The 19,515-nt window shown below is 38.2% G+C and overlaps 1 protein-coding gene across 10 annotated transcripts in view; it reads left to right on the top strand.

Annotated features, from left to right (window-relative positions):
* Positions 1-19,515, top strand: part of CADPS2 (calcium dependent secretion activator 2) — a 516,958-nt gene that overhangs the window by 106,676 nt on the left and 390,767 nt on the right. For all 10 annotated transcript variants that reach the window (XR_004682085.1, XM_035021019.1, XM_035021016.1 and 7 more), the window contains exon 2: positions 12,374-12,487. Coding sequence is in view for 9 of the 10 variants with exons in the window: in XM_035021019.1 (XP_034876910.1) it covers positions 12,374-12,487 (114 nt within the window). In the remaining variant the exon portion in view is untranslated. The remainder of the gene's footprint in view (positions 1-12,373; positions 12,488-19,515) is intronic.

Here is a 19,515-nt window from a genome sequence, read left to right as displayed (position 1 = left end):
CTCCCCGCTCTGCAGGAAGCCTGCTTCTCCCTCTTCTGCTCCCCCTGCTTGTTTTTCCCTCTCTGGCTGTCTGTCTCTCTCTAAAATAAAAATAAAATCTTAAAAAAAACAAAACAAAACCAAAAATGATCACACTTGCCTCTTAGTGGTATCTCCTCTATTTGTCCAGTTTTTGTCTTGCACAGCATATTGAGTTGTGTTGTGAAAAATTTCCTTTTGAGCTTCCTTTTCAGATAACACTGAAAAGATAAAGGATTTGGAAGTGACTGTAACTGTGACACATTGTCAGGTCCTAAGAGGCAGAGAAGCACAAGACAATGCAGAGAACAAAGAGAAGATGTTATCAAAGCCTTAGTGAGTCAGAAGGTAGAATACGAATACAAGTGTAGGATACCCAGTTACATGAGCATTTTAGGTAAACAGTAGATAATATTTAGCGCAAGTGTAGCCTATGTATTTCATAGGACATACTTACACTAAAAACTACCCCAAATACATGGTTAGCATGAGTATTTTATCATTACCCATTGCTTATCTGAAATTCAAATTTATTGGGACAGCCTATACCTGGCAGTCTTACCTGGAAGCCCACTGGTGTAAGAGGAGGCCGTGGTATCCTGCTTAGACTCCGCAGTATAGCAAAAATAGCCATTCGACTAAATTAGCTAGAAGCAGGCTGTATTTTAAAATACCTTATTTTTGTTGTTTTCAGTTACTTGAAAGCTAGCTTTGTAGTTGACAGAATAAGCTGTTTGCTTTTTCTTAGTGGGGAAATGTTTATGTAGTCTGGTTTGACCTCACTTTGTGTACAAGTGCCTTTACTTACCAGCAGTATTTTATACAGGAATTGAGCATTGCTTTTAGAATCTAAAAATCTAAAGCAAATATTTGTCATTCTAGTCTAAGTATTCACTTCTTTTAATGTTAATCTTGAAGGAGGACTTTTATCTGTTTAATCTTCACAAATCCTTGAATTTGCTGATACGGCTGTTATGCCATAACATTGTGGATATATCAGCATTTTTTTTTGCTGGCTAAAATTTTGTTAGGTTAAAGAAGGAAGTAAGCAATTTCCTTCAAAGGGATAGTGTGATCTTTGCAGTAATAAACATGAGTTAATTCATTTGAATTCTTAAAGTTGTTGCAGCTAAGATTTCTGTTTTAGATACAGGCTAGAATTTTATTTGTTAGGGAAATATTGTTAGGCATTAGGAAACAGTAATCTTTATTTCTTCGATGCAGTTTTCCAGTTCAAGCCTCCTTATTGGAAAAGTCAGGAGAGAATAGCACTGCTAGTTTGCCTACATAATAGTCCTTCTCTAGCTACAGTTCTTCCTTAACCAGACTTCTGTATTTATTCAGATACCAGACCGCCATTGTGCGGGAGTGGCTGGATTCCTCTTGAATCTCCACGGTGACTCTTGACTTGTCAGTCATGACTCTCTTTTCTCGACTTCAGGGATTTCTTTAGGAATGGACCCACGAATCCTTTCTGGATAGTAACATGTAGGGAGAAATCCTACATGTAGGGGTGTGCTGATTCTGGGGAAGATTTCTCACTCTACCCCTTTTTTGGAGTAAAAATACTTTAATCTTTGGTTTTTGTGACAGGAGGATGCTTTGATAGAGTTAATATGGGTTTCTTTGGAGGCAGGGAAACTGAGGACAAACCAGCACATGGAGGATATTTACAGATGGAAAAGGCCTGAATCCTCGATAACTTCATTGAGCAACTGAATTAACTGATCTGGAACCCTCTTTTCTTGAGGTATGCCAGTAAACCCATTTATTTAATAGGCCCTTTTGAGTTGGACCTTTTGTAACTTTCAGTACAGTGCACTCAAACCAAATTAGAGGAGTAAGGTAAATGCTCTCTCATGAGAGTCTGCCACTGTGTGTGTCAGAGGGATGGGTCAACAAAGATGGCAAGCTGAGATTTCCTTTACCCTTTTTAAAGACCGCTATTTCTCATCCATGATGTATCTGCTTTAGAAGGAAAGCAAAAACTTAAAACATTTCTGAAGAAAGCAAATAGAGATCATATTTTCTTGCAAAAGCAATCCCAGAACACTTATTAGCTACTGGAAAAGGCCATTGTGTGGCTTGGAGCTGGTCAGCGTGTTTAAGCTTTTAGACAAGTACACAGTTGTCTGTTGCTGGTCTGTCCAAATTCTTTGTGACGAATATAAAATCACTGTTTCTTCAGCATACGGAACTTTGCCATGAAATACCAGATGGCACCGAGGCACAAAGTTCTTCCTGCCGGAGAACAATATCATCTGCAAAACAGAACTACTCACACTGCAGCTCAGCAAAGAAATCTTTGGCTGTTTCTTAGGCCTCACTGAATCTGGTCATGAACTTAGACAACACACAATCTATCTTGGAATTTCAAGACTGTTTCTTCCCAACTCCTTACTCAGTTATGTTACTGTTAGTGTCTTTTGCCAGTGTTAGGACAGGATACATGCCCAGAAAAGCCATAATGCATGGTGCTACCCTCTTGCACTTTAGATTTTCTCCCACTCTAGACTTCATATCAACCAATACTATACTAAGTGGGAGTGAGGCTATATAGATGACTGGCATCCCTGTGTAAGGAACATGTACTTCAGTGAGGACAAAGTCCTGTTATGCAAATGCTAGAGTATGAGGTGTCCAAGTGACACAGAGAATGGGATGACTTCATCTGAGGGGCACAGGAGGAAGGGGGTTTCTTAGAGGTTTCATTTGGGTTACTTTCTAAAGGAAGAAAGGAAACCTAAGGAGCGGGAACGAACACGTGTTGAAGAAGCACGATGGGGTAAGGATTTGGAGGGAGAGAGAAGAGCTTTTACTTACCTAGTCAGGCTGATCAAATCATGTGAAAGTTTTGCTAGGCTCTGATGGTCCTGTGTCTTGAGCTGGGTGTGGAGAATGATTGGCTCAAGAAGGAACCCCAAAGGTAGCCAGTGGCTAAGCGTGTGCTAGTCAGATGTACCTGGGTCGGCCTCCAAGTTAGGTGAACTGGACCACTTTCTTAACTTACCTGGGTCTTAGCTTCAGATTTGACATAAGGAACCTACCGCATGGGGGCTTAGAATAATCCTTGTAAAGAGGTTAGAAGTGTACTTACTATGTGGTAAGTGGTCAATTAGTATTACCTATTACTAGGTATTAAATTACACATTTATTAAGGGTGGTCAGGGGAAAGCCCTATTGTTTCAAAAGGGCAATCCTCTTACCTACCTTGACATGATCTATCAGGTTTGTAGGAAGCAGGGACTACTACCTTTGGCTTATGACACACAGCTGCTTCTGACTTTGCAAGTGGTGAGGTGGCAGAATGTGTGCTGACTGCTTCCTAGTTCCTGCCTTTTTTTAACATTGTTCATCTCCAAGATGATTTTTTTGCGAAGCCTTATTGATTTTTGTCAGATCTTAATGGAGGAGAGGGTGAATCTTGATGGCAGTAAGAACATCTCAGAATGCCTCATAAGGTTTGTACACCCATAGTCCTCCCTGACTTGCTTGATGCTAAGACTGTTACATATGATCATTGGTGTATTCATCAGGGTTCTGTAGGGAAATAGAACCAATAGGATACAGATACAGATCTAAGAGATTTATTACAGAAATTGACTCACATGGTTAGGGAGGCTGAGAAGTTCCACAGTCTTCCCTCTGCAAGCTGGAGAACCCAGAAAGCTGGTATAATTCAGTCTGAGTCCAAAGGCCCAAGAACCAGGAGCTCTGATGTCCAGGGGTGAGAAAGATGAATGTCCCAGCTCAGGGAGAATGAGAAGTCACCTTTGATCAGCTTTTTTCTGTTGGGGCCCTCAATGAATTAGATGATGCCTGCCTATATTGGTGAGGGTGGATCTCTTTATTCAGTCTACTGAATAAAGTGCTAATCTCTTCTAGAAACACTTCCACAGACCTGAGAAACACTGTTTTACCAGCTCTAGTCAAGTGGACAGATGCAAACCAAGTGTGATAATTTTTATTTGCTTTTGATGAGCTTATCAGTTGGGACCATTAAAAAGGCATTCATAGGTCCATCTCATTCTGAGTAGTGGGTGAAGCTGATGTTGGAATGAATAAGAAGGGCTTAAAGCAGATTGTTGGAGGATAATGACAAGATTTGCCAGTTTGCTCTCAACTTATATTCATGTTCAGGAACATGAAACAGTCCTATTGAATAACTGCTCTGCATTTGACCGGATTCTCTTTTGTAAGATTAAACTGAATGAAGACTGTCAAATAAGAACATGTCAGTGGGATAGACAGCATGTAATGATAGGGTAAAAACCATGGCCTTGGATTGAGGATGCCTAGGTTAAGATCTTGGTCTTAGGACCTAACTAGTTTTGTACCTTAATCTCTAAGCCTCTTTTCTCATCCATAACATGAGACTAATAATACCCACTTCACTCCCTGGCAATGGAAAACACTAGGTTAATACTTAGGTATTGCCTTTCGGCTCTTGTTCAGTTTCTCCTGAAATCAGTCCTACCATAGGGCTTGGCTATAAGCTATAGACTATGGGTCCTATTGCTGTGAGCGAGGCCACACCTGTTGGGCAGGATGTAGCATGGCCCTGTTCATCTGCCTTCAGTGGCCGTTTGACCATCACATTTCTCCATGCCACTGCCATCCAATTGAAATGTGAGCCATGTAAGTAATTTAAAATTTACTAGTGACCTTTTAAAAACAGATGAAAGTCATTTTAATAATTTACCCTATATATACAAAATGTTTTTCAATATATAACTAATATTTAAGTATTAGTGAGATGCTGTGTATTTTTTGTCATACTGAGTATTTGAAATTTGGTATGTTAGACTTTGAGCACATGTTACCTTGGACTAGCCACGTTTCAAGTGCTTGGTGGTCAGGCATGGTTATGTACTGGACAGCATAGCTCTAGGCAGTTTATCATTAATTGTCCATCTGCATCCATCTTAAGATTGGTTTTTGTCTCTGACTTCTGCAATTATGGAAATAAAATCACCATGTTTTGTTTGTTTGTTTGTTTCACCATGTATTTCTAAAGTAGCAGTTATAAAGCATTTAATGTGTTAAACACTTTTTCCCCTATTATATTACAACAGCCTTATTAAACTGTATGTTATTACTATCATTGTTTAGATAAGGAACTGGATGGAGACGTGGAGGTTAAGTGACCTAAAGACCCTACAAATTGTTGGGGGATCCTGGAAACTGACAAAGGTGGTCTGACACCAGAGGCTGTGCTCTTCATTACTGCCCCATTTGTCACCTATAACCTTGTCAGTGAAATAGGTGAACATATCTGATAGCTGTTTTCTGATACATTTTGGTGGATTGAGGTAATCTTGAGGTTTTATAATTGCATGCTAGACCAACTTTTTTGTGGGGGTAGGTGAGTATGAGTGGAAGATGTAGGTATGCTAGTAAGGAATAGTTTCATAGCAACTGGCCTTCGTTTGTTCCTTTGTTCATTTTTTCATTCTTTAAAAAAAATTGAGCATATTCTATGAGCTAAAAATCATGTTCTTATCCTGATGCAAATTTTATTCTAGTGGGGACATGTAAAAAGCAAAATATACAGTCTATAACCTATCAGATGTGACAAACACCTCTTACTGGGGGGGGGGGGGCGTGGGGGAGAGAGTGACCATGAGGGAAACAGAATAGTATGGTGAAGAGAAAGAATATAGGCTTTAGATCAGGATACTGGTTTAGATTCTTTCCCTGGCTCTTACCAGATGTGAAGTTACACAAGGTGCCTAACTTCTTTGAGCTTAATTTCGTCATTTAAAAAATGTAGATAAACACTTTATCTGTAGCAGGTTAAGGAAGATTTGATGGACATGTGTGGATGTGTTTAGTACAGTGTAGCAAGGAAATTGATAGAATTCATGGACTGTACATTCCTAGTTAAAGTATTCACCAGCAGGTTCCCTCCCCCACCCCCCAGTCACATAATGGCATGTAATCTTGCTGAGGCTTGCATTTGACTAGGAGGCCATTGAAAATATGGATAGATGTGTAGTTCACTTAGTGGCTGAGTAAGCCTAGCCTGGAGCCCATTTGTTTATGATACACAGTGGGATTTTGTTGTTCTGTACTCATCGCAGTATATATTTCATTATAAAATGTTCAAGTAGAGGTTGGAAATTTGGGGCCTTTTCATCCCTACTTTCAATACTGTGGGACAATAGAATTGAGTCTGCCAAAATAAATTCTGGGGTTCACTGTTCATTGGGGCAAATTTACTGGATAAGGAGTTTTTCATATAAAGTAATTTATGGAATGAATGTTTTATCTCATAATTAAGATAACCTTACCAGCAAGGGATGGTAGTAATATATGGCATTTTCTCCTTGGTTGGGTACCTCGTTGGGATTTGTACGCATTAGGATTCAGTTCGGTCAGTAATAGGCCCCAATTAAGAGTGATCTATGCATAGGTTTATTTCTCTTTTTATGTAAAAGAAATTGGGGGGTTTAGCTGGTCCAGGGTTACAGTGGCTGCTCCCCATTGAGAAGGACATCAGGCTCTATCTTATACCATCTTTATGGGCCAACCTGAGCATTCTAGAAAACACCTCAGATTCCAGCTTAGTAGAAGAGGAAGGTGTTAAAAGTGTTGGATTTTCAGCTACCTTTTAGGGTTTCCTGCAAGTCACACACGCTTTCGCTTTTATCTCCTAGGCCTTAACTTGGAAATAACCAGGTAAGCCTGTTATTTGTAGTCTCAGATAGGCCTATCCGAGATATCTGCTTACAGAAAAGTGCAAGAGAAGTTATTTGGGTAGGAAACTACTAATAGCAATGCCTTCCACAGGATTTATCATGTATGAGACATGGTCATAGCCCCTTTGTTATCCTGTTCTGATAGGCAGTTTGGAGAAGTTTGTTGTTTCAGAAACCTGGAACGCACAGATTATTTTATCCCGATGGTTTTATGTAGATCTTTTTGATGGAGTGTGAAGGAGGGAAAATGAAAATGTGCTTTAGTCTTTCCCTGTTAATATCTTTTACTATGTCTCATGAACAGGCATTAAAGCTATGCTTGTGCATTTCAGAGACCATCTGTGCCTGGAGTAAATCCTTTTACTTCCTTGAAAAACATTTGTCAGTATCTCTTTGGGGTATATGCACGCACCATCACCCACCCTCCAATCCTGGAGGTACCATACCCGCTAGTCACCTGCTACTTTGCTGTGGAATCTGTGATCGCCTTGACTTACCCGGGTATCACACTGCACCCTCCCCTTCCACCACCACCACCATAAGCGCGAAGACTCTGGATGGGAGAGCACAGGTCAGAGCAGGCTTTGCAAGCAGTGTTGCTGGGTTCCTGAGCCCCTGACTATCATAAATGGTTGGTCTCCTGCTAGTCAAGATACCGGCCTAAGTCTTCAGTTGATCGTGACTTAAAATGAAAAGGTTAGAATCTAAATTGAACACGGGAAAAAAAAAAAAAAACAAAAAACAAAAAACACCTAAGAAACATAAAACATCTCTGAACTTTGAAAATTGTTTTTCCTGTTTATTATGGATAAATTATCCCTGCCAGCCAAGAATCTTAAAACTTAGCTTTCACTGTCAGTATTTGAAGTGTTTTGTTTATAAGGCTAATCTCTTGGCTGTATTTAGATATTTGCAAGGATATTTATGTTCTAGTTAAGTTTCTGCAGTTTAGTTGCATATAAAAAGCTCTCTAAAAATTCCCATTGGATAACTTTCACGTTAAAACTTTCTCTGTATTTGAAAAATGTTACGCATTCATTGGTAAACATACTAGTGTGGAGACAGTATGTGGGAAAAACGAAAATACAGGATAAATCATGGTAAAGTCAACTGCCCCAAAGAATGTTAATGGTGTCAAACTGGACGAACCCATGCAATAACAGGTTTCCTGTTTCTTAATCTGAACTAAAGGTTTCTTATAATGACCTGTCATTAGGTGAAGGAATTAGAATTCTAACAAAATATTAATCAAATGGAACAATAGACCACATCTAGCAAGACGAAATGTGGCTTAATGAAACATATGTAAGAATGTTTTAGAAATTTTTGTTGATAAGGACCATGTGAGTCAGTTGATGTGACTGCCAAGAAGAGTTAATTTGTTTTTGGTGTGAATTAATAGTGCTTAGAATGTGGGAAGCAGCCCTCCCACTTGTCTGTGTTGGCCACACTATCTTAGGAGAATCAGGACCAGTCTACCCTGCACATTTTAGGAAGCACATTACTATTGTAATGAGTTTCACTTGTATGTTACAGCTTTCAATGTGCTTTTTTGTACTTAGATGTAACTAAGTTTTATTTAACAGTTGAATGCTTAATTTGTGAACAAATTGGAGAGTACCCTTAGGATGTTGGGGAACTGGCAGAGTTAATCCTGGAAAGGAGAAGACTCACAAACAAGCCAGCACTTGTCTTCCAGTTTCTGAACTGCTTTGTGGAAGAAGGAAAGTAACGTTTATTCTGGCTTGTCTTAGTGTTAGAACTAGGATTGTGGGAAACAGGTTTCAGTTCTTGAAAATGAGCATAGGCTTTATTGTGAGGTAATGAAGGTGTGTGTTTTAATAGGCTCAAAGGGAGGCTGAAAGAGGACTTCATAGGGATTTTGTAAAGATTAATGCGTTGATCAGAATATTGAATAGGATTACTACTATGGTTCTGTTCTGTCTTTGGTTTAAGTATCAAAGAAATGCTCAACCTTGAAAGGTTAAATGTTAAAAAAAAAAAAAAAGTGGGACTGTCAAGTTCAAATCTTCTACTTGAAAGGAGAATTGAAAAGTCAGTTCATCTGTTGTCCAGTCTCCCTGCAGGATGATCAGATCTAAACTATATGCAATGCGTCATAATTGTTGAGATAAAAGATTTGCAAAGTTGCCATCATAGCTTATTTTAAATCTAAATTAAAATCTTAGGGAAGAATCCTGTGATTTAAAATTCTAAAATGAATATAACCGTATAGGCTGAAAAATCTTTCACTTATTTTCCATCTGTCCAGTGCCCACAGCCATCCTTCTTCCATAGTTTCCATCTGCATATGGAAACAAATTCACATACGTGTTCTAATTTTGCCCCTTTTCTATGGGAGTGGTGGCTTATTTTTACCTACTGTTCTATAACTAGCTTCCTTCCGCCCAGAGATTTTGAAGATGTTTTTATATCCATACGTAAGGGAACTTGTTCTTTTTACGGAGCTAATAGTATTTCCACTGTTTGAATGTAGCATTTATTAGTCCTCTATTTATGAAGATTTAGGCTATTAGCTTCTTCTTTCCTCTGCCACTGAGCTTGGGGGTGGGGGATGACTAGCTGCTACTGTGCTAGGAGCTAAAATTGGCCAAAATTAACTGCAATTTACATTCAAGCCTTCCCCTATAAGTTGCAAGCCTTCAGTTGACTCCAGAATTCCAAAATATTTACATCAGGCAGAAACTGCCAATGCAGTTGTACTCTAGGTAGGGGAGAGAGATTTCTGGTGCTTCCGACTCCACGACTCCACCATCTTCCCAGAATCCTTCCTCTGTCATGTAGATTTAATTTGTATTTTACTTACTATGAATGAAGCTAGGCCCACTATCCTAGCTTAAATATATCCATTTTGTCCATTTTTATATTGACTTACTGGTCAGATTCTTAATAGTTTCTGGAATCCGTGTTTGGAAATAGCTCTTAAAGATGGAAGTTACACACATGTATTTTTACTCATTAGTCTTTTTCTAATGATTTTGCCTATGGTATTTTTGCCATGCACAATTTATTTTTAACATTTAAATTTATGACTTGGGGATTTGGTATCATGGTTAGAAAGGTCTTTCACATACTAGCATTAAAAGGAATTTTTTTTCTTCATGTACCTTTACAGTTTCATCTTTTTATAGTTCCAGTGAATTAAAACTTTTAATGTAACAGTATGTGTGATGGTACAATTTAATTTCTTTTCTGCTTGGCTACCCAGTTACTTTAACACCATTGATTGAATAGACCATCTTTTACTGCTGACTTGAGGTGCTATAATGGTATTTTCTAGTACATTTCTGAGTGCATTTGGATCTAATTCTTGGGTCTTTTCCATTAGTCGCTCTGTTGATGTATAATATGGTTTATTTTGATAATGCAAATAGAATTAAGGGAGCTCTGCATTCTAAATGGCTATCCCTGCAGCTAGATTTAAAATTCAGGTTTTTTCCTCCCAATCTTTTGTGGAAATACAGACCTCTCTACTTAAAAAGTACTTATTGATTGACTTCTTATATATCACTATAATATTGGCTGACATTTTAGGTTTTAAATGTAACTGCAGTAATTGTTGTTCATATAAACGTTGAAGTCTGATATTTAGCCAGGTGCTTCTGGCACGTTTGTGAACTATGCCAACCTTGTTGGAGTTTTCAAGAAGATCGTTTGCTCAGATCTCCTTGGTGTTCATGAATTTTCCATGCCATAATCCCCAAAAAGTAACTCCTTGGTACAGTGGTGAAATAAACACTAGAGAACAGAATGCATCTGATGAAAGAAAATTGGGTTTTCAGGTTTTGAAGACTATTTTTTTGGTTTTTTTTTTAATCAAATGACGGAGATGGGGCAAAGGCTCAGTAAGATCCCCTCCAGTCCATTATTTCTACATTTTTCCATGTCCATTATGTTACCTGGACACTTGGTTTTCAAGTTGAAGCACTTCCTAGCAGCTCCTGGGCTTGGCAGCTAAAGTGCTCTCAGCTGTCTTGCTCTCAGCAACTGCCATCCTGTTTCCATCTGGTCCTTTTCTGAGCCGTGCTTCGAGAGCTGAAGTCGTGGACTTACTTGGCCTTACCATTGCATACACACAAAAGGTCCCTGCTTTGACGCTCTCCATATGACAGAAGCAGAAAGTGTGATATAATGGTGATGGCTCTGCATTTGAGCTTGGTTTAGCTTTCCCTAAAATGAAGGACATAACCTTAAACAGAGTGGTCTTTTTCCATTCCTGCTCAGGGGAAGAGGTTTCTTATACTAGGTGCAATAGGACCGTTCTCTACCGGTCTGTTACTACCAGCAACAGTTTCTCTACAAACTGTCTTATTAGATTCCTGGATCTAAAAAAAAGGGGGAATAAAAAAAATTTAAAAAGGGGGGGGCTTTCTTTTTTTTGGAAAGCACTTGTCTCCTATTTGAATGGCATTTAAATAAGCCTTTTGAACAGATTTAAGCTGAGGTCACATCAGCCTTCATTTTGAAACCAAATCCTACCAGTTTGTCTTCCTCTCCTAATCCTTCCATCATTTTCGCCTCAGCATATTTCCAAATGCTTCCCATCTCTCTGTAGAATCCAGAACTGGACTGAGTTCTTCAATAGTGGGATGAGGATCAAATGAAATGGAAAGATCATTCTTTTCCTGTTCCTTATGGTATCTTGGGATTGTGTGGTTTTATCTGCAAGACTGTGTTCTCTCAGCGGTTGAGCATTTTCAACTGGTGCCTGACCTCCAGTGCCCCACCTCTGGTGAAGTCTGTGCCCCATGGTCGGGGCTGACTTCAGGGTCACAGTTGCACAGGGCTCCGTGCTTAGAAGGGCCCATGCGTGGTGTAAAACTCTGTGTCTACCATCTCGAAATTCGTAATTTTTTAACAAGGGGCTCCTCATACTCACATTGCACTGAGCCCTACAAATTAAGTAGCTGACCCTGCTTGTCGCTGAGGACCAGAGGACATGGTTGGTAAGTCATGGTTCATGTCCCACCCACCCTCAGTAGTAATGATGGCAGTCAGACCCAGGGTGAGGAAATCTGGTTGTGGGCTTGAACTCTCCCCTCCCCTGGTATACGGCTCTTCCCTTGGTGCGCTTACACATGCACTCCCTGTCTGCCTATTGCCTGTCTGTTCTCAGGATTTGTCTCCTCATCAGTTGTCTGTCTCACCTCGAGCATTGAGGTATGTGCATGGAATCCAAACTTTTGGCATCAAAAGATGTTCATTCCAGAGGATTCTTGATCGGGGTTCCTCTGTACTCTGCTCTCCCTTCCTGTTCACCCATTGCCAGGGATACTTGTCCTCTCTGCTCTCTCTGTTCAGGACAACTGGCAATTTTGCACCACAGTTCATTTCTCATCTGAATTTTAGATTTTACCTGCTTCTGTAAAGAGGCTGGGGTAGTAAACACAGGAACTCCATCTGGTGTAGAAATTTATAGTGCATTGCAATATTAGGATTCCAGAGTATGAGAAGTGAATTGGAAACGTTTTAAAATTGAGCTATGGTACGAGTAGTAGTTTTTTAGCTTTTTTTTTTTTTTTCCCTTTAACATAAAGCTAGTTCTAGGTGTTAACTTTCAGCAATAATTTTTAAGAATTGTTATATTTCTCTGATTGACTAATGTTTCAGCTAATTCCCTCTTTTTCTTACAGCTTAACAAGCAACAATTGCAGTTACTGAAAGACCGGTTCCAGGCCTTCCTCAACGGAGAAACCCAAATTGTGGCTGATGAAGCATTTTGCAATGCAGTTCGGAGTTACTACGAGGTAAGTTTAAAGAGTTTTGTTTTTGATATATTGATGCTTTTTGAAAGTTTTTAAAAGTGTCTTTCCCATTTTAAGGAACTCATTAGTATGATAGGAAGGTTGTGAGTTTGCAGCCTTTCTGAAAGCATTGTCGATTTTATTTTGCAATTTAAAAACTAATTCCACAACCTGGTTTCCAGAGATAAATAGAATTGGAAATTATTGACATCTTTTGAGGAGAAGTAAAGTGTTTAGAAAAAAATCTTCTGGCAATGATATAGCTGAGTATAGCTATCTTTGGGTCCACATGTCTAAATTACCCTTTTTAATTGGGATTTTAATAGTAAATTGCTATCTTGTGCCATTTTGTTCCCTAAGCCTTAAAATTAAGGCTAGTACTAATTTCAATAGGGTAAATTGAATTCTTTTTTCTTCTTGGAGGAATAATACTACCAATACCACCTTGCTATTTGTTGTGGTTTTAGTTTGTGATTCATCAGGAATTCTCTATGGATTACCCATGAGCACCATTTTTCACACATGGTCACTAACTGCTTCAGTGAGTTGGCAGTAGATGTTAAATTTAGAAAATTTCCTTTTTATCCTAAGTGTTTCAGAGTCATTGGGGGAATGCATTCCTTTTTATTGTGTAGACAATCTATTTTTTTTCTTTAATCTTTACCTGTAGAAGCAGAACATGCATTATATGTTAAAAAAAAGAAGATAGTAGGAAGGGAAAAATGAAGGGGGGGACATCAGAGGGGGAGACGAACCATGAGAGACTATGGACTCTGAGAAACAAACTGAGGGTTCTAGAGGGGAGGGAGGTGGGGGGATGGGTTAGCCTGGTGATGGAGCTGCACGGAGCACTGGGTGTTATACGCAAACAATGAGTCATGGAGCAGTACATCAAAAACTAATGATGCAATGTATGGTGATTAACATAACATAATAAAATAAAAAAAGGAAGCAGAACATGCAAACATATTAGACTAGTAAAAAGAAAATGTGGAGAATGCAGTAGGTCAGATACTCCCTCACACAGGGTATATCTTTGCATGAAGAATAACTGGATATACAGATAATTGATTGGATTTGTAATTCATTGATGGTATGCCTTAGAAGTTACTTCATGCAACCCAAGGGGGGGTTTATATTACCCCAAGAGTTGGCCTGTTGAATTGTATAAAAGCATAGAAGTCTTGCTTACCAGATATGTGAATGGCATGAGTCTCATGACAGTAGTGATACTATCTAACTGGATCTTGACTCAAAATACCGTATGTATAGGACCTCAAAAATCTTAAGTATAGGACATTTTATTTCATCTTGAGTCAGTCTGGCAAGGTGAAATCTTGCGCTGATAAGGGCCTATAATAGCATCATGTAATGAAAGAAAAACTAAAGCTAAAAGTCTGTGTTCAGGAAAAAGGAAATGGGGTTCAGGAAAGTAATTTGTGTAAAAAGATGTAATTTTAAAAATTAAACAGCTCATTTTTGGTTTGGGTAAATGTATTACGGCCACTGGGCATGTTAACATTAGGAAAACAAACTGGATGAGGGGAATGTGTGGGAGCTTGCAGTAATATATCTGCCGCTTGTATAAATATAAATATATTTATAAATATAAAATTATTCCAAAATATATTCCAAACTGTTTTTTAATATGCTTATTAAATAACTTAATGTGGGGCACCTGGGCAGCTCATTTGGTTAAATGTCGGATTTTTGGCTTAGGTCATGATCCCAGGGTTGTGAGATCGAGCTCTGCATCAGACTCCACACTGGGCATGGAGCCTGCTTAAGATTTTCTCCGTCTTCCTCTCTCCATCCCCTAACCCCTGCTCAGGCTTGCTCACTTTTTCTCTCTTAAAAAAAACAAAAACAAAAAACCCCATAAAACACCTAACGTGACATGGCCACACTTTCACAAAACGCACGCTTACGCTGTGTTGATGGGAAGATTGTAACTTTAATGAAAGAGTGTCCCCATTGTATTTTACATGAGGATTGTATTCTCTTCTGGGTGCCATATATTAAAATGTGGACAAACTTAGGGTTATCTGGTGTGGAACATATATGTAGGCTATTTGAAGGAACAGGAGATGTTTAATCTGGAGATGGATTAAGTTGTGTTGTATTTGGAACCCACAGTAAACTGGGACTATGATGGAAACTAAAGTGGGAAGATTCCAATCCAACATCAGATTACTGGCACTGTCCAAATGCAGAATTGGCTGGTGAGGGCAGCATCCCTGGAGGCTAGATTCTGGCTGCACTTCACAATCACTTGGAAGGCATATTGCCCCAACAGGTCCTGAAACTCTCCCCTGGACTTAGTGAATCAGAATTTCAGAATCTATACTTATCAAAGCTCCTCAGATTGTTCTACAATTGGTAGGTTTCTAACCAGTGGAATTAGAGGATTATTTGTTGGGATTGTTACAGAAAGAGTTGTAAGAACTAAAGAGGTGGTTGGATTAGGTGATCTAGTCTTTCTGGCCAATGTTTACTTCTGAGACTATGTCCACCTTGTCTTTGTGCAACTCTCAAAGCAGTGTTAAGATTGGTGATATTAATAATGTGTTTATGGAGACTATATTCCTGGTTGACATTTGGGAGTTACTTGCTAGGTGGCACACAGTTGGTACTTAAACTCTTGAATAAGGACGTTTTGTTGGATAAATATGGTAAAAAGTTTTTTTTTGCTTAATTTTTTTCCTCATAAGTCTTTTCCCTTTATTTTAGGATTACAGTTTTGTATACTTTGCTATAACTAACAGTGCCGGTAGTCTCTCTTAACTTTATGTGGTATTTTTTGTGGCCTAATAAAAATATGCAAGTTTTTTCTTCCAGTGTCTCTGGTAAAGAGTACAAATATTACCCACAAATTAGAGATAGAAACTAATGCTCACAGATGTTAAATGACTTGTCCGGTGCTATATATTAAGTAAGCATCTGAGTTAAATATGAATCTAGATTTTCAGACTCATATAGTTGTTTCATAGTTGCGTTTTGAATACACCTGTGTCAGGTAGTGTGCATGAAACACTTTGAAAAATATTTCATTCTTTAGAATAAACCCTTTAAACAGACTTGTCTATTTCATCTCTAAAATAAGGGTGCTAAAATCTGTTTAGCTAATTAATAGAGCTAAAATTTCTCTTTCCACTAAAGCTTTTGAAAAGTACGTTCTTGGGTTCCACCCAAGACTTACTGAGTCAGAATTCCTGAGGATGGAGCATCTGAATTTTGAACTTGGATCTGGATGATTTCAATTCACCCTATTTTGAGAAACATGTTGAACTAGATCTTGCAACTACTAGAATAGGGGTTCCCTGAAGGAGCCATTTTTGTCCTAGTTGTTATTATACCCAGCGTGTAGCACACAAATGCATTCAGCAAATATTTGTTGACTAAGTGGGGATCGTAGCACTTATTTCTCTATGTAGAAATTTTGTATTTTGTTCTTTATTTTCCCCCACAACTCTATTTTCCTGAAAGTATTGTTTGTAAAAGTATGGAATTTGTTGTGATTGTAACTGTTCTCATTCATGGTTTGTTTCTTCCAAGACTGCAAATATTTCAGAAGCATGGTTGAGCTTTTGTGTTCTTTCTAATTTAGTATTCTATAGTTCTATGATCTCTTTTGGCTTCTTACATCCTTTGAGGTCTATTTTTTTCAGAGATATTTTGTTTGCTATATACAACTGTTCTCAACCATTAATAATCTTGTCAGTAATTTTCTCATCTATTAGGTTTTGTAGCCTTTAGCTGTGATGGCCATTTCTAACTAATGATAGACCTGAAAAATCCTAATAAGTGTGTACTGATTAAACAATATGTATTCGTACTCTAGGAACACAAGTTCTCCCAAAGTCTGTAGGCTACTGACTTTTTTTTTTTTTAGTTTCATAAATGCTATTTAATGATTTTATGATATCTTTTCTGCTTGGTTGAATGTCTATTTTCTAAAGACAATTAAGAGTTACCTGTGTGTTTTTTATTGGTTATAACTTCAGGTACTTGGTTTATATTACTTTATACCTGGGATCTTAATTATAGCACTTAAAATAGAAGTTTTCCTTCATGTTATTTGACCTAAAACATTTCTTCAAGGTACATTCATTACTTTAAAAGATCATGTCTTTCAACTAGATCATGACAGGATTGGATTTGGGTATTTTGTGGTGCCCTCTTGGGAGTTCATTCATGTATCTTTGTTTTAATAAATACTTACCGTGAATACTATGCAGAATGCTATATATATTGTGAAGGCAATGATTTTTATTTGACAACATAATTTTTATCACATGCATTTTGGTAAGATGTCCTAAGTTTGGCTTCAATATCAGCCTATAAAGTACTAAGAATAAGAAGTCTGTTTTTGGAGAAATTTCACCAGTCTTTGTCCCCATAAAGTTAAGCATAATTAGAAAAAAAAAATGGACCCAAGCATGTAAGCCACCTAACAAGGCAGCCACAGTGGTACAGAGGGACCAGAACAGGAAAAGAAGAAATGCAGGTAGTATACATAGCTGCTTAATAAAAGCTAACAGTAATAATCTTGGTAATTTTATGGTTGCTAATGATTGTTAGATTCTGCTATACTTTTTTTAATTGGAATTTTTTCCCTTCAAGTGTGTGTGTCTGAGAGAGAGAGAGAGAGAGAGAGTGAGAGAGAGAGAGAGAGAGAGAGAGAGAGAGTGTGTGTGTGTGTGTGTGTGTGTGTGTTTTATCCCCTGTAAGTAATTTACTGTCAGGAGGGAGGCATAAAGTGGACATTAATTTTACAAGTATTTGGTTTTTTTGTTTTTCAATTTAGGAAACTTAAGATGATTCTGGGAATGGGGAAACAGGTCTTACTGCAACGTAATACTCTCCAACTTATTCTTGCCATCGGGTACCTGCTCGTTTCACAAAAATCAAGTGGGCTTCATTCAAATATAAACAATGACAGTGTGATTTATAACAGATATATGGGAAAGTAAATGGCCTTTCTCAGAGATTTCCAAAATAATATACAATTGCTTAATAGTTGCTTTCAACATAACAAACTTAAAACGTTTATTGGTGGTGGTGGTGGGTTGACTTTGTTCACAACTTCTGAGAAAGGGTGTGATTTTTCTTCTACTTGTTTATGTTCTTTTGGTTTTGAAGAATGGATGAGGGTTATAGGGGTGTTCAGTGTTTAAAAAATTGCCAAAAATGTATTGTCATTAGTCTCACCCCCACCACCATTTGCTTTTCAGATTTTCTACCTGCTAATAAGACAGAATGAGTCTTTTTTTTTTTTTTTTAAGATTTTATTTATTTATTTGACAGAGAGACAGCGAGAGCAGGAACACAAGCAGGGGGAGTGGGAGAGGGAGAAGCAGGCTTCCTGCCGAGCAGGGAGCCCGATGTGGGACTCGATCCCAGGACCCCGGAATCATGACCTGAGCCGAAGGCAGACGCTTAACGACTGAGCCACCCAGGCGCCCCAAGACAGAATGAGTCTTAAGACTAAGTTAAATTGAAATTAAAAATTTTTATAGTGTTTCTCAAATTTCATATAAAATGAAAAATTTAGTCTTAAAATATTTTGAACTCTAATTTAGGCCCTTTTATTATATAGAATTTTTAAAATTCTGGGATTCAGAAGATTTCTGCTTTATTAAAGAACAGTTTTAAATAGAAGTAATACAAACTTATGTTAGGGAATTAAAGAATAAAGAGGATAGAAGTAATACATACTTATGTTAGGGAATTAAAGAATAAAGAGGAATACTTGCTATCCTAATGATAAGGGAAATGTGTGTTCTAAGGTGGCCAACCAAGCCGGCAGGGGAATCCCAGTCCCGGCCCAAGGGCCACTCCGGGTTTTCCCTCCTGCCCCGCCTCCCACGCGTGGGAAAGTGCCGCATATATGGAAGTAAAAGTGTATAAATTACCCCCTTTGTTTGTGCTCAGGCCTCAGACCTTTGGAGATCATCCTCCTCTGAGCCCGCTGGCGTTAAATAAACCTCCTATCCTCCAAGATCTCCGAGTGCCGCTTGGTTCTTCCGTCAGGTGATCCAATCCAGGTTCCATGACATTAAAACTGTTGTTAAAAAACAGTATTTAAAAAAAGGAAAAGAAAACCAATATCCCCTATAATTCCAAACCCTGTACACAGCTCCTTTTAACAGTTTAGTGTTTCTCTTTTGTACATATGAAACTGGAATCATTTGATTTTTTTTTTTTTTTTACATACTATGTCATTAGCATTCTTTAACAGCAAATGTTCTCCATAAACATGGTTTTGAATAGCTGCATGATAGACCATCGATAAAAAACACATATCTAATTCTACTTAATTTCCTTCTTGTTAGACATTTAAACTTTTTCTATTTTTAGCTACAAAAATGCTGAAATGGTCGTGTGTGCTCATTTACTTCTGCAAGTGGTATTACCGGTTGATCTGAAATGAGCATTGTTTACTCTTTATACAGGTTACTAAATTGCCTTCAAGAAAAGTAGTATCAACTTATGGAACTAAAACAGTGAGAGTGCCATTTTTTCCCCCTCCACACTGGTACTATCATAAAATAAATTCCAACTATTTGTTTCTCTTGTTCCTGCTTTTGGGAAGTTTTAACACTCCATATTGGCCATTCTCGTTTCTTTATGAATTACCTGTTCATATCCTTTGTCCATTTTTCCATTTGAATATTCTTTTATTTATTTTTATTTTTTAACACGGATTTATAGAGGCATGTGGGTGGTTCAGTTGGTTAAGCATCTGACTCTTGGTTTCAGTGTAAGTCATGATCCCAAGGTCATGAGATCCAGCCTTGCATGGGGCTTCTTTCTCAGCGGGGAGTCTGCTTGGGATTCTCTCCCTATGCTGGTTCAATCTCTTGCTCTCAAATATCTTTAAAAAAAAAAATACGCTGATTTATAAGTGTTCTTTATAGACCAAGAAGACTTTTAATCCTTTGTTATGCTCTAGTTACTTATTTTGCACATTTCCTTACCTCCAATACTGCATTTTCTATTCTGGTGGAATGAGAGGCACATTCACATCC

The sequence above is a fragment of the Mirounga leonina genome, unplaced genomic scaffold (genome assembly GCF_011800145.1).
Source record: "Mirounga leonina isolate KUSES-001 unplaced genomic scaffold, KU_Mleo_1.0 Mir_174, whole genome shotgun sequence".
Taxonomy (NCBI): domain Eukaryota; kingdom Metazoa; phylum Chordata; class Mammalia; order Carnivora; family Phocidae; genus Mirounga; species Mirounga leonina.
The sequence above is the reverse complement of the archived record's forward strand: the minus strand, read 5'-3'. Positions and strand labels throughout refer to the sequence as shown.